Genomic DNA, 14,669 nt, shown 5'->3' with positions numbered 1-14,669 from the left:
TTGCCTCAAGCACTCTTATTACGGCTTGATACCCATGGTGATATGACATAACTTTTGGCATGATTGCTTGCGCATGATTGGCATACAGGACATCCAAAGTGTTGGTGCCAATAAGAATTTGGGGTGTATATGTCAGATCTGGAACCACTAAGGCCAACGTCGGAACTTCAGCTTCAACCCCGAGGAATTCCTGAGGAAACTGCAGAATTAATTCGACGTATCCCAGATAGGGAACAGCTTGGCCGTTTGCTCCTTCAACTTCCAAAAGATGGTTTAACGGCTGCATGGTATGCTGTGACAAATGGCTGTTGTAGAAAGACAAGGGAATTGTTGTTACCTGTGATCCTGTGTCCAACAAGCAGTTCACTCTCTTCCCTTCAACTTTAATTTGTGCAGTGCATTTCATTCCTACCAGACCGGTTGGTAACTTCATGGAGTTCCTGGTGTCAGCTTGCTTGTTAAACACTTGTCGATGCTTAGGGCGTTGTTTGTTTTTCTCAGTCCCCGTCAGCCCTGCGACAGAGACCATCTTTAATTTAAAGGCTCTGTGGCGAATCCATGCTGGAGATCCCACTCAGCTTGTCTTTCTCTCAGCTTCCTTCGCTTTTCTTCCACTCTAGATGGATTTGGTGGACTTTCGCAGTTAATGGCTAGGTGGCCGTCTTCTCCACAGTGGAAACAATACCATGGCCGGGGCCGATTGGTTCTAATCTCGGTGTGTTTTGGTCTCTCATTTTTGTCTCTGCCGATCTCACTGGCTCCAGGTCTACTCAAATTATCTCTTTGACTGAAGGATCTTTCAGAACGGTTTCTGTGCGCTCCAGAAGAAACAACTTGGACTTTAAGTTCTGCTATCTGTTCTCTTAGTTCCTGAAGATCATTTGTCATTCCTTGCTCTCTCACTTCCTTGTTAGTAGCTGTTTTAATGGCCGCAATTTGGCTTTGGAGAGCAACGATTTCTTTCTTCAGAATGCTTACTTCAGACATCTCAGGGTGTTGAGTTTTAGTTTTCTGCTTAGGTGTTTTCTGCTTAGGAGTGTCAGGGGCTAGAGTGTTGTTAAAATCCTCCTCTGTTGCGTCACAACAATAAGCAGACTGTTGGTGGGCTGCAGTTCGCAGTTTGAGTGGAGCTGGTTGGTGTTTACTCACACCAAGATGCTTTCTCATTCTCTCTTCCTTCGACGTTTGCTTTTCTTCAGCCGTACGGATAAGTATAGCTAACTCGGCAAAAGGAGGTGGGTCCAGTTTTCGGTTTTCGAGCTGCAGGTCTGCAATCAGAATATTGTCCCAGCAGCCACGACAGAACTGCTTTAGCAGACATCGGTCTCGTTCATTTTCTGCAACTCCACCCCGTCTGATGGTAGCACTCAAGGCAACGTGTAGTCTGTGAAGGTAGACGGATGACTTCTCGCCAGGATTCTGAAGAGTGCTTATGAATTTGGCTAATAGTTCATCTCCGTCTTCCACTGAACCGTAAACAGACTCAAGCAGCTTAAGGCACTCTGTCGAAGGGGCAAGTGGGCTCACATGTTTGATAATGTCAGAAGCTGGTGGTAACAGACTATCTATAATCCTGCGTGTTTTGTGTGACTCTGGAAGGGATGGCTCGTTTAGCAGGTAATCAACACTTGCCCGCCAGGTGTCGAAGTCAGGCTCATTGCTTGGGCGTGGGCTCCGTCCAGAGAAAGCTTTAAGGCGGAATAAGGCGTTGTGCGGGGACACAGGATCACTCGTCTTTACAATATGCTCCATTACTACTCTCTGGACACCTGGGGGGTGCAAAGCAGACGTGGGAAATTTCACTGATATGGTCTCAACAGAGTCAGCATCATTCAAATAGTGGGGCGACGTTGCGCCTTTAGTTGCTTTGGCTGGGTTTTCGGGTTCCAATCTCAAGACAGAGGGTGACCTGAATCCTTCCAACCTTGAGGGGGTGCTAGTAGCGCTTGTCAAGGGGTTTGTCTCTAGTGGCACATCAACTGGAGTTTTCGCCCCACCAACCTTCATCAACTCTCGTTGGAGGACATCTTGTAAAGTTTCTCCGTTGGCGCTTGCTATTCCTTGTAGTTTCTCCAAGCACTCAACAGTGGCAGTACCAATGGTGGGGGTGTGAACCGTACCCAGGGCGCGCACACGGAACACAATGTCTGTATTAGTGGGGCTCACTAAAGTTAGAGGCAGCTGGGGCTCGAGATTGCTCATAGCTGACCTGTGTGTGAACTCTACTATTGCATTGCGATGAAACTCTGACTGCGGATCATCAATTAGCAGGTTGCGTCGTACAGAGCCAAATCTTGAAAGGTATGTTTCTAGAACTTGGTCCTCTTCAGTCAGTGTTACTCCACTAACGATGACTGCATTTTGCACATTGACATTTTCTCTCCCTACAACATCCATTTTGTCTGTTTGTCTGATTCACTGTACGTCGATCTCAGTAGTTATTCACCTTAATTTCTGCTGCGTCCTCTCTCCTGGCTGGCTCGCCAAAGTTGTAACATGTAGCGTGCAACGTGACTGATGCGCTACAGCTAGTAATAATTTTCAGTATGGGCCAATGTATATCAGAAGCAAGGAACGTCTACTGGAGAGTGGAGGCAGTACAGCAGGTGAGTAAGTGACTGACAAAGTTTGTTCTGATTCAGTGAATTGTATTATTGTAGAAAATTTCTATTTTGTTATTTGTTTCAATGAATAGTTCACAGATATGAAATCAGTTGTTAACAGTGAAGATCAACAATTAACAAAGATCTTCTTCCATTTCTTATAGGACCAAAAAATTCAACACTTTGACAAATTCAATTTGAAGTTTCACACTCTTCACAAAATGTAAAAATAAATAACACTCTCAAAATAAAAACAGTAGTGTGTGATTCTTTCACTTCAGCCAAAATATTTTGCAAATGATATAACCTTCAACAAAATATTACATTCAATAAACCCAAAAAAGTATTGTTGTACATTCAATTTAACTCAGAACACTGTATGTGATTCAAATTTCTCAGAACAGATCACTTTTCTTTTCAGACTCAACAGAATACTCAACAATATGAGTTGAAAATACACAAATGCATCAAATTGATTCAATTCAGTTCAAATAAGGATCAAACGACTCAGTTGAACACAGTTCGTGAATCAAATGATTCAGTTCAGTAACAAGAGTTATTAAACTCTTTCAATAAGCTCAAGTTCAAAAGACCATCTCTCCTTTTTGGTAGCGAAAATATCGAAAGTTCCAAGAACGAAAGTCTTTTGTGTCCAAAAGCAAGAAAAAATGGAATTTTCCTACCAGTTGGTGAATTTTAGCACAGTTCAAAGTGGAAACGGGTTCGTTGGTGGCTCGCCATTGTGCATATTTAATCACGTCAGATACACAGATTCCTCTCCAGAAGGATTAAATATGGCACAAAACAGGAATCTCTCACAGGAAATCACGTAGAATAAATCATAGACACAAAAAAAACCCAGCCTTGAAAAAATACAAGGCAGAAAGACAATCAATATCAATTTCAACTTTTTTTAACAGCAAAAATCTTAACAGCAAAATCATGTATACACTTCGATTAAAGTATTAAATCATGTTTCAACACTTATTTAACTTTTTAACATTTAAATTTCACAATCACATTTCATCAGCATCTTTGCACGTGAAATTAGCTTTAGCCCTCGTGCTAATACTACAGCTCACGCTGTGCTCACGTGGCCCATGTAAACACTCCATATCAATAGCTTATTTAGTTAATGACACTTTTCTCAGATAATGTATTACGTAAAATGTGACTCACCAAGGCAATAACTTCATATATATTCAAATAAGCTCATTTGCAACACTCCAATTCTCCGTTGGATTTCATCCACTTTCAGTTCACAAATCTTCGCTTTGTCGTCCTCTCACTCCAATGACAACTTCACGTAATCGAATCCGTTCAGAAATATGACTATTTACTGCATTCAAAGTTATTCGCGATCTATTTTAAAACTTTATAACAGAGGATCTCTGAATATCGCTCTGTGTAGCTGCTCCGTTTCACTCTCCCGCTCTGTCTCTCAAACTGACAGTCCAGCAGCGCTGCTGCAGGTTGTGGGTGGGGCTTATGAAAGTGCTGCTAACATTGGCTCGTTGGCGAGTCAGTCACTGAAATAAGGGCTGTGATTGGGCAAAACAGTTTTCCTTCTAGAGCTTTCCTCCTTTCTTACTTTTTTCACTTTTTTCACTTAAGTATTTTATTATTTTTCACTTTATTATTATTTTATAATTCTTAATCTTAACTAGTAACCTGATAACCCGGGTTACATATCTCCTTACTAACAGGTGTCAGTAAAGAGTCCAAGATCTCTCTTATATTGGCAGAATAATAAGATGCAACTTAAAATCACTTGTCCTGCTTTCAAAATCACATACTGTGACAGTACGTACTGAATTAGATTAAACAATATGTTTAATATAGTATGAATATGGGTAGTGTGAATAAAATTCAGACATACTACATCCATACTACATGTTGATCACGTGATATATGTTGCCATTACAACAAGTGAACCATTAACTTGGATACTGTTAAAGAAGTGTAGTTTAACCACAAGGAACAACTGTTATCCTTTTTTACATTTTCTTCCCTACATTTTTGAATATGACAACAAGCTGAGTATGACCGGATGACCTGCTACCTCGGCAAGATTTTAAAGTGTGCATTCGATGGACACTTTACTATCCCGTGAGCCTTTGGGAGTGGAGTCACCTAAAGAAGAAGGAGACATCTTCTCCTTTCTTCTATAAAGTATGAAAGTAGGCGATTTCGGAAACAGCGTTGGTGTACCTTAAAAAATTGAATATATAATGAAAACTTACCAGTGTCAGAAAACATTCGTAGTGCTTCTAAGGCATCTTCAACAAGCCAGCTGTGTTCGTGCAGTACATCCCTGAGTTCCTGCAACAACACACAGACTTTAACCTGCAAACAAATATTTGTTCCACATTCCATCACCAGCTTTCAGTCAACTTTTGCATTTAATTTACATTTTTATTCAGATGTGGAAACTTCCTCTGGAGTTTTCTCAGCATACGTTCCTGTTCTTTGGATCCCGGTTTTGGCTCTTCGTCCTCTGAATCATCTATCTGTTAAGGCATAAACACAAAGTGTTTCAAATATTTCTCTGCATACTGTAGTAAATTAAGTGAAGATGGACAGCATTTTAGGGTTACATTACTTTTTTAAACAAATACACAAATTATATGTTTGTTGTAAGCTTTTAGATATTCTAGATAAACTAGATTTTAAGGTCCCTTTTTTCCGGATCCCACTTTTTTAACTTATATAATGTTGCTGTTACAACATAAATGATACCTGCAAAATGATAAAGCTCAAAGTTCAATGCCAAGCGATATCATTTCTTTAATAGATGTCCCCTTTTAAAGCCTACAAGCCAGTTTGGACTACAGCCCTCTACTTCCCGGCTGAAGAACGATGTCAAAATAAGAGTTTCTGACTAAACTCCACCAACAGGAAAATGTGAGAAAAGCGGTATACAGATAAGTAAATTGTGTGAAAAATACGGCGTTTAAAAAAAAAACTAAACATGAACACATATTCACACCATTATATTACATTATACATGATATTACACACCACACCCCTACCCCAATAGAATCTGGACCTTCTTTTGATAGATCCACCCCACACATATGCAACCCCGGCAACGATGTGTTTAGTAGACACATCCCTTACTGCTGATGTGCTACAAGTGTGTTTTGGTAGTCAGCCCGGCCTTGTCCAAAGTGTTTTTTTTTTAGAAATCGTGCACTCTGCCTTTAATATAAAATTAACCTTTAATGAAAGGTAAGCAGTTAAAACTATTCTCTCGTTAAATTATGTTGATTTTGGTCTGTTGGTCCCTTTAATCTTAAAAGTCTCTATCCAACAATTAAAGGGAGAGTTCACCAAAACATGACATTTCTCTCAATATTTATATTACAGATAAGCGTAGTAAGTTCAGGTATGGTGGCACACTGATATAGTTGAATCTCATTAGCCTGGTTTCCATTACAGATTTGTGCAAAACTTTTGCGATATTTTGATTAAAAAACACGTTTTGCGACTAAAATGTTTACATTTGACCAATTTCAGTATTTTTTCCACTCGGGTTAGTCCTTTCAATAGTCATGGCAACTGATGTCATTAAGTTTAAGTATCGCAGACCCTGCGCTAGCCATTAGGTTTGTTCGATGCTGCCACGCAGAATGAGAAATCGTACTGAGCTGTTTGCTCTTGAATCACTCTCGGTGTACTTCGATGTCATCCGCCTGTTGGTCTATATGGCGCCACATAAAGTGGAATACACCTTTTATTTAAGTAGATGCAGGCGTGTTATCCAAGCATTAATGGCGAGTCAAGCCCCTTATACTGGGGAGCGACAACGTATGGGGTGCTTCTGGAAGGTTTAAGTACATCTTTAAAGAATGATCATGTGACTGTACACAAGTCAGATGACCTGTAAATGCAAAAAAACAAATTATTGCCTTAAAGGGACTGTAAGTAGGATTTACCCCCATCTAGTGGTGAAATTGTATTTTGCATTCAAACGAACAGTGCTCTCTAGCACCTCGCATTTCCAAATGCGTGTTGCAACTACGGTAGCCGTTATGTACTCACTGATCTCCTTTGTCCGTTTCAGCTGGTTCACGTGTTCTGAATGAAAACGCTTTGGTAGGTTTGTGCTTTTTGTCCCTCTTTGCTATTATAGTTTATCAATACGCGAAACGACATGGAAGCCTGCTTGTACTTACCCGTTCAATGTAAGTAAAGAGAAGAATTCTAAGCTTTCAAAGAAAAGTCAGATCATTGGCAGAGGTCATTTGACACAAACAAGGACATATTTATGAGTAAAGACATTGATTTTGATTAATAAAACACTTAAAACCCTACTTACTGTCCCTTTAAAAACAACCAATTTTGTGATATATGGGAGTTTTTGCGAAGTGGACGTGTTTCCATTGGACGTATTATACTGTAAATTGTGATGAAGAACCAATTAATTTTGACATTATAGATGTGTATTTTGCCATGAATATGTCATGTATCAATTGAAAATGGTTAGATAATTTTAATATTTTATAGGAGTTTTTTTCTCCTAGGGTTTTTTGATATTGGCTTAACTTAGCACTCTCTTCTAAGCGTTACATTATTACTAAGCTCACTAGGACAGTTTAGCCGCTGTATTTTGCTGCTTATGTTGTCCATCAATATCTCTGTTTTCTTCTGCATCTATTAATGTAAATCTGCTTTGAAACCATTAAACTATTGTGAAAAGCGCTATATAAAATAAAATAAATTAAATCTGACACTGCATGAGCACGAGAAAGTTTTTCATATTATAGTGAACTATTTCTTTAAGATGAGCCGTACATTAAACAATGTAAAAAAAACAAATAACAAACAGACTAATAAATCATCCAGAAAAGGGATTCATCAGCTGACATCCCAGTTGGAATAGACGTACTGTTAGTGTCCTTGATCAGGACACTGTTGTCAATTTAGCCATAGTAGCTCTGCGGGGGCATTAAATGCTTTGCTGTCAGAATCAGTGAGATTGCGTGCCACAGTAATCCATTGACTGAGCTCACCGACGGATCCTGCACACTTTTGCCGTGCTGGGAGCAGCTGCTCTCCTGGGAGGACCCACGCATCTGCTGATGTCTCCTCCCGTGGACCGAATCAGACTCTGAAACAGAGAGCGTGGCGAAAGGGTTCAGCAGCGTACTGATCAATGCGGTAAATGCATCTTCGTCTATAACTCAGTCGGATTCAGCAATATTGAAGCTGTGCGAGCGATCAATACGCTTTCATGGGATGTGTTAAGACTGATGGAGCGACTTGTCATGCTCATCTGTACCTGCTCTCCCAGATGTCTTCAGGGGCGAGGGGGAAGCGCTCCTGGTCACCTATAACGTCAATAAAATGTTTATTGTCGTGCAATAAAAATCACAGTTGAAGTTCATCCAAAATGCATCGTGTTACAACATAACTACACCAGCACCCAGCATTCCTGTATCGATTTTATTTAATTAACTGAATTTATTTTTATAATTTCTAACTAATAATTTCACTAAACCATGAAACCAGGTTTAGACCACTATGAACACAGATTAATATGCCCAAACTAACCCCAAACATTTTAAAAAGCAGTGCTTCTTTTAGGGATAGTTCACCCAAAAATGAAAATTCTGTCATCATTTACTCACCCTCATGTTGTTCTAAACCTGTATAAATGTCTTTGTTCTGATGAACACAAAGGTAGATATTTTGAGAATTTTTTGTAACCAAACCATTTGTGGACCCCATTTACTTCCATAGTATTCTTTTTCCTACTATGGAGGTTAATGGGGTGGTTACAAACATTTCTCAAAATATCTTCCTCTGTGTTCATCAAAACAAAGAAATGTATGCGGGTTTCTTACAACATGAGAGTGAGTGAATGATGACATAATATTAATTTTTGGGTGAACTATCCCTTTAAATAGTTCTGCCAGATTTTACATTAATTTTACCATAGTACCAATTCGTTTTTGATTTTTCTACTCCAATAATTATTTGTGATTTACATAACATTATTTAGTTTGGGATGTTTAGAAAACAAGTAATAAAAAAATCTTTTAATCGGCAAGAATAATCGCAAATAAAGTATAAAAGTGAATAATCGTCAATTATGAATTTGATCATAATCGTGCATCCCTAACAGTATGCATTACATTTTTGTTTTTTAAATCAAATCAAACTACTCAAATTACTGTGAAATGCCTAATGCAACTTACTGCGTGTTTGGTTTCTAATTTAATTACACATTTTTCAGTGGAAATTGTTTATACATTCAAATTAAATTGTGGTTGGCACAAACCTTATTTATCCTTATAAAATGGTTAGTTGTAGACCTTGAGACCGCTGCACCCAGCGACTCTGTGTATAAATGCATAGCACCCTTACCAACATTGACGTAAGTGCAACATTGTGTTGTTTACAGTCACTCAGGGACTATTTTTCTAGCAGATGGGGGGGCTTTTATTGATATTACTGTTAAAAGTTGCATTGATACATCTTTTTTTGCTCTAATCTTGGCATTGTGTAATATCCATTTAATAAAAGCAATATGGTACTCAAGGCTAGTGATGTATCATTATTAGGTCACAGCTGAAGGGGTTGCAGGCCCTCGCCTTCGTGTCATGCCTAACGATGCCCTTCGACCGTGACTTATTCCACAATAAAGCACAGCCTCTGGTACCTTATTCCTTTTTGACAATAAACCCTTATTTCATACTTATTACTATTACCTTGCATAACAATGGCCTGGTTTTTGGAAAATAAGGAATTTCTAGGTAAATTTTTACTCAGCGGTTGGGTTTGTCCATACTTGACCTAACCATTGGTTAAAACAACCAAGCATTTTTTATAGTGTAGTTTGATTCAATATTCTTGCATTAACATGGAAAGTTTTCTCATCTATTCAAGAAGTTTATATGCTTATTAACATTTACCCTGTTTACAAGATAATAAAAGTTTACAACCATTATTTCTTCCTATCAAAACAGGCCTGGAGAAGCATTGATTGAGAAGCACTGCTCTATAGGAGCTAAGAAGTAAGTGATTAAGTTTTTACCTTTTGTGACTGTTTCTGACATGTTTGTGAGGTAGATCTTGTTGTTCTGTTATTCTTCTGAACAGGTAATTCTTCTTCACCGGAAGACGGTGATATCTCATTCTCAGTCAATGCTAATTTCCTCTCAGACTCTTCTTGCCTTAATATCAAAGTGTGTAAAACATAATGTTATACAGTACATTTTGATCCTGAATAGGTCTTGTGCTTACATAAAGTTCATTACTTACCTTTCCTGTATCAAAGAACTTCCAGATATCTCAATATCAGAGTCATTAGAGTCAGAATGGGCAATAGAAAGAGATGTTCCCGATGGACGCTTGGGTTCAGGCGTCTCCGGGATGATAGTATCAGACTCTGTTAGAATAAAGCAATAAGCTTTAGGAAGCAGTTAAACATTTTCATAATTTATTGTACAGTTAGGCATTTGAGATATGCTTTAATCCAAAATGACTTACAATGCCTTCATGGTATGCATGTTAAGCGAGTTCCCTGGGATTTGAACCTATGGTATTTTGTGCTGCAAATGTAATCAGTTAAATTGGAAATATCATGACCTAGAAAATGTGTTGATAAAGATCAACCCGGTAACTTAGTTTTAATAAACAATTTTCTGCAAGCATGTGAAAAAATAGGTCATGGAAATTTGGCTCCCCTTGTGATGTCAGAAGGGGATAATACCACCCCTTAAAATGCACAATCCAACCACGCCACTGCCATTTAGTGAATGAGATCAGCTCATCTGCATTGAAAAGGACACACATTTTTAATGGCAATTTTAACATGCTATAGTTATCTATATGGTATGCTAAAGCTTCACATATGTAGTCTGGGGACACCAAAGATTTATTTGACATCTTAAAAAGGTCTTGTGAAATGTCCCCTTTATGCTATAGGAACAGTTAGGTATTTTTTATCATAAGAACATAATTGATTTTCCCTAAACATTTTAAATCCTGAACTACTTAAACCTTTTTTTTTTGGAGAATAATTTTAGACAGAGGTAAATTTTATGTTTATGTTTGTGTCATATATGTTTTAGATGTTTCTCTTAAAATGATCATAAACATTATGGGAATTTAGATTTATTCAATTTATTTAATCTATACAAGCTCTTACAATACAATTTTAGTAGAAACCAGGCGTTTCTGTTGCTCGGTTGGAAAAGAAATGGGTTAGTAGCGCAAAAGGTTGTCAGTTTGAAATCCAGGAAACACACATACTGACATATTGTATTGAAATAGATTGAATGTACTGTAAGTCACTTTGGATAAAAGCATCTGCCAAATGCATAAATCTAAATTAACCAAGACCTATTTATTTTAAATTCAATTCCTATTTATTTGATTTACTTCATCTTGATAAATACAAGAAGCCTAGAAGGTGTTAATGAGAAAATAGCTCAGTTGGTAGAGCATTGCATTAGTATTACAGAAGTGATGGGTTTGAGGTCATACTGATAAAGGGTATTGATTGAACGTACTGTAAGTTCCTTTGGATAAAAAGACTGCCAAATAAATTAATATAAATAGATGCGCTAAAGGTTTGAGACCAGAAACATAATTAAATAGAGTAGATGTCAATCAGACACATATCAGTGTCTACATTTCCTACACAAAATATACTTATGGTATTTACTACTGTGCTAAACTATTAGGGCTGGGCAAAAAAATTGATTTTTCGATTAATCGTTTTTTAAAACGTGGTCGATTAAAAATCGATTCTCAAAGAAAGAGCAGAATCGATTTTTTTCATATTTATTTCCACAAACATTGAACGGAGGAATGGAAGCATTTTAGATTTCGTAAGCAAGACGGTTTTTAATTTCTTTTTATTAATTACCCACTTGTAAACTGCTGTTCACTGTTCTTTTTTATTAATATAGTATTTGTATTAAATCTATATTCATTGAGTTGAATCGAGAATCGAGTATAAAAACCTACCTGAGAACCAGAATCGAAAATTTAATCGAGAATCAGAATCGAATCGATAGCTTGTGAATCGAAATCGAATCGATCTGGAACATCTGAATCGATACCCAGCCCTATAAACTAAATACTCTACAATAAGGTTCAAAAACACTTTAGTATCTAAACATTTTACTACAGTTTATATAATAAATACTAAATATTTTTTATGACATGTAATTTGTTGTTAGTGGAGATTCACTCATGTTTAAATGTGGATTTAATTTATGTTATATATCATAATACTATTTGAAAAACTGAAGAAAATGAAAAACAACTAAGATACACTTTTCATGTGAATGAACAGGGTTTTGTCTCACACTTGTCACAGCCTACCCGTGAGATGTGCATGATTTGAGGATGCAGCTCCAGTCTTTCTTCTCATTGTTCACGTTATGCTTTGACAACAGCTGAATCCAGGTTTAAATAACATGTCATGAATCTGAATCGATACAGTCACCTGACTCGTCGTTCGCCGAAACAGTCCATCAATAAAAATGAGCTCATTTTAGACAATAACAGTAATGCCCCTCTCTCCCTTTAACAAAGAGCTCAACACAGCTGAGCTAATCAATTATCGCATTTGCAATAAAACGCACATTATCGGGTTCTGGTATCGGTAATGAGCAGATAAGCCTTTATAACTCAACGTGTTTCTCTGGTACTACTAATTATTTTGGATATTTTGCCGGGTGTGTATCGTATGTATGAATGAATAAAGACAACGCAAGCTAGCCGGTTGGTTGTAACATCTGTAAGTACGGTGGCCGTGAAGGTACCCACGTGAACTCGCATGAACGCGGACTTGCCTTGACGTGAGTCACAGGGGAATGAGTGTAAAAGAGAGGATAATTAATAAAACATGAATGCATTATTTACAACACGTTCATATATTAATATTAAAACAATAATAACATACAGCGAGAAAGGATGCTATTTTAAACATGAATGCATATTTACAATTAGTATTACAGTAAGAAAGCGAGAGATAAGGCTAAAATATTAATGCACTATTTACACCACGCATTGTGACAACATTAATCATTGTTCATTTATATTTGTCAATATTTGTATGTAACAAAATAAACATCGGGATCATTTCAGTAAGATATCTGGAAAGCTTCACGTAAAGAAGCCTACAAATTACAGTAATCGCTTAGCTACTAAACACCGATGAACGCATCTCTAATGATCTGAAATCCATGCGTAAACTGTCAGACTGGTTATGCGTACTATTTATATTCAGTATTTGATTGATAAAAGCTCAGCGGTGCCTAACGATTGATATCTCCTCACCAGGATGCAAACTGGCAAGAGAGGCGTTTGGAGCTGCTGCTGACGCTGCGTGCGCGGTGACGTGCTGTGACTGCAGTATACTGCAGCGACTGTTTTGCCCGTGCTCACTTCATACTAGTATGCTTTTACATAAGGGTAAACACTTTTTGCATACTGATGCTTTGTGGTGCTGTTATTGTGTTTTTTGAGATATGGGATATTTTGCATTTTGTGTCATGAATTTATTACAGCTGGTTTTTAACACATTATACATAAACATATAAATAGTATTCACCGAAAACATCACCACTGTCACATCACTGAGGGACCAATTTGCTTTTTTTTTTACTCATTTTGTGGTGCCCGCTGTTCGCAGTAGAGTAATGTTACACCACGTGCACGCGCGCGTACTGTGACCTGAAGCGCTCAAGTAGGGAGCCGATAGTACCAAAACATCTAAACGTAAAGAGACACACAGACTAAACACATTTATTTTTAATAAACTGGAACACATGCTAAAGGTTGAAAAAATATTTATGAAGGTTACCAAGTAGGCTAAAATACCTAGGCTACTTGATTAAACATGATTATTACTATTAATTATAATCAGTTCTTTAATTCATGACATCGCAGTGGCTGAATGGACTCAAGTTTAACTGCACAACCGACTACTACATGTAAAGTATATATCGTAAATGTATGTATTTTTTTTTTTTTTTTAAAGCATGTTGTCCCCTTTCTCAAGTGACGTCGGTCCAGTTGTTTTGGGTCGATCGACCAATCGGAAGCGCGCCCACAGATCTACAGGAGCCGACATGGGTCGATCCTCGCGCCAGCTTGTATCCAACGCTACTCATCAAAACGCCCCCTCGGTAGGTTGCATGCTCGGGGCTTTCCGTCTGCTGCTGCTTTAAACAGCAGCTCTGACATGGAAATCCCATTGCAGTTGCACAACGATTTCTATCCGGATCATCATCAGCAGCAGCACTGTAAGTACCAGCAATACTGCGGGCGCGAGGACGAGCGCTCCATCCGTCACTGCACCTGCAATAACTCCTCCACCTGCGAGGATGCAAGAAAAAGCCACGGGACGCCGCTGGGAACTTTGAGGACGCCGTCCGTGTCATCTTCAACCAGGCAAGGTGCTCAGTACAGCGAGTTCACGCCCTCTAGTCATGGTAGTTCATCCAGACATCATCACCATCATCATCCTCATCGCGACCAGAACCGGCAGAACAATCGGGGCAGCACGGCCAGCAGCCACCGAGAGAGTAACTCTTACACCCAAATAGCCATGAGCAGCTGCAGATATAACGGCGGCGTGATGCGGCCGCTGAGCAACTTGAGCTCGTCCCGCAGGAACCTGCACGAGTTTGATTCCGAGTCCCAGCCGCTGCAGCCGGTCTCTGCGGCGGACGCGTCCGACACCGTCGCCTCCAAACCGGAGAAAAACTCCGCCACCCTTATGCCTTATTCGGCGGGGGACGGGGGAGGGGGTGGATGTGGCCACAGCGGTGGGAAGTCGGGCAAAAAGAAGAACCAGAACATTGGACAAAAGCTCGGGCACCGGAGGGCCCTGTTTGAGAAGAGAAAGCGACTGAGCGATTACGCGCTCATCTTTGGGATGTTTGGCATCGTGGTCATGGTTATTGAGACCGAACTCTCGTGGGGAGCATACGGAAAGGTGCGTAACTTAATAGTGATCCAGTCCTGCGGGTCTACCACTTCCAGGTCGGGATTAATTTATCGGGGTCCGGTTTGGGACATAAAAACGAGAAGTTTGGG

At 38.9% G+C, this 14,669-nt stretch overlaps 2 protein-coding genes across 4 annotated transcripts in view; one reads left to right on the top strand and one right to left on the bottom strand.

The window, feature by feature from the left end:
• Positions 1 to 12,958, bottom strand: part of smarcad1b (SNF2 related chromatin remodeling ATPase with DExD box 1b) — a 30,605-nt gene extending 17,647 nt beyond the window's left edge. The window contains exons 1-7 of one of the 2 annotated variants that reach the window (XM_073816060.1): positions 11,946 to 12,958; positions 9,873 to 9,999; positions 9,646 to 9,784; positions 7,888 to 7,936; positions 7,619 to 7,716; positions 5,015 to 5,113; positions 4,847 to 4,925 (exon numbers count right to left, since the gene is read on the bottom strand). In XM_073816060.1, the coding sequence (XP_073672161.1) occupies positions 4,847 to 4,925; positions 5,015 to 5,113; positions 7,619 to 7,716; positions 7,888 to 7,936; positions 9,646 to 9,784; positions 9,873 to 9,999; positions 11,946 to 11,994 (640 nt within the window). In that variant the 5' untranslated portion in view covers positions 11,995 to 12,958. The remainder of the gene's footprint in view (positions 1 to 4,846; positions 4,926 to 5,014; positions 5,114 to 7,618; positions 7,717 to 7,887; positions 7,937 to 9,645; positions 9,785 to 9,872; positions 10,000 to 11,945) is intronic. The other variant, XM_065290458.1, reaches the window with a different exon arrangement.
• Positions 12,959 to 13,134: 176 nt separating this feature from the next.
• The window catches only part of kcnn2 (potassium calcium-activated channel subfamily N member 2), a 44,452-nt gene continuing 42,917 nt past the window's right edge, over positions 13,135 to 14,669 (top strand). For both annotated transcript variants that reach the window (XM_065290461.2, XM_065290460.2), the window contains exon 1: positions 13,135 to 14,568. In XM_065290461.2, coding sequence (XP_065146533.1) covers positions 13,813 to 14,568 — 756 coding nt within the window. In that variant the 5' untranslated portion in view covers positions 13,135 to 13,812. The remainder of the gene's footprint in view (positions 14,569 to 14,669) is intronic.

This window comes from Paramisgurnus dabryanus, chromosome 10 (genome assembly GCF_030506205.2).
Source record: "Paramisgurnus dabryanus chromosome 10, PD_genome_1.1, whole genome shotgun sequence".
NCBI lineage: Eukaryota > Metazoa > Chordata > Actinopteri > Cypriniformes > Cobitidae > Paramisgurnus > Paramisgurnus dabryanus.
This window is presented reverse-complemented; position numbering and strand designations above follow the sequence as displayed.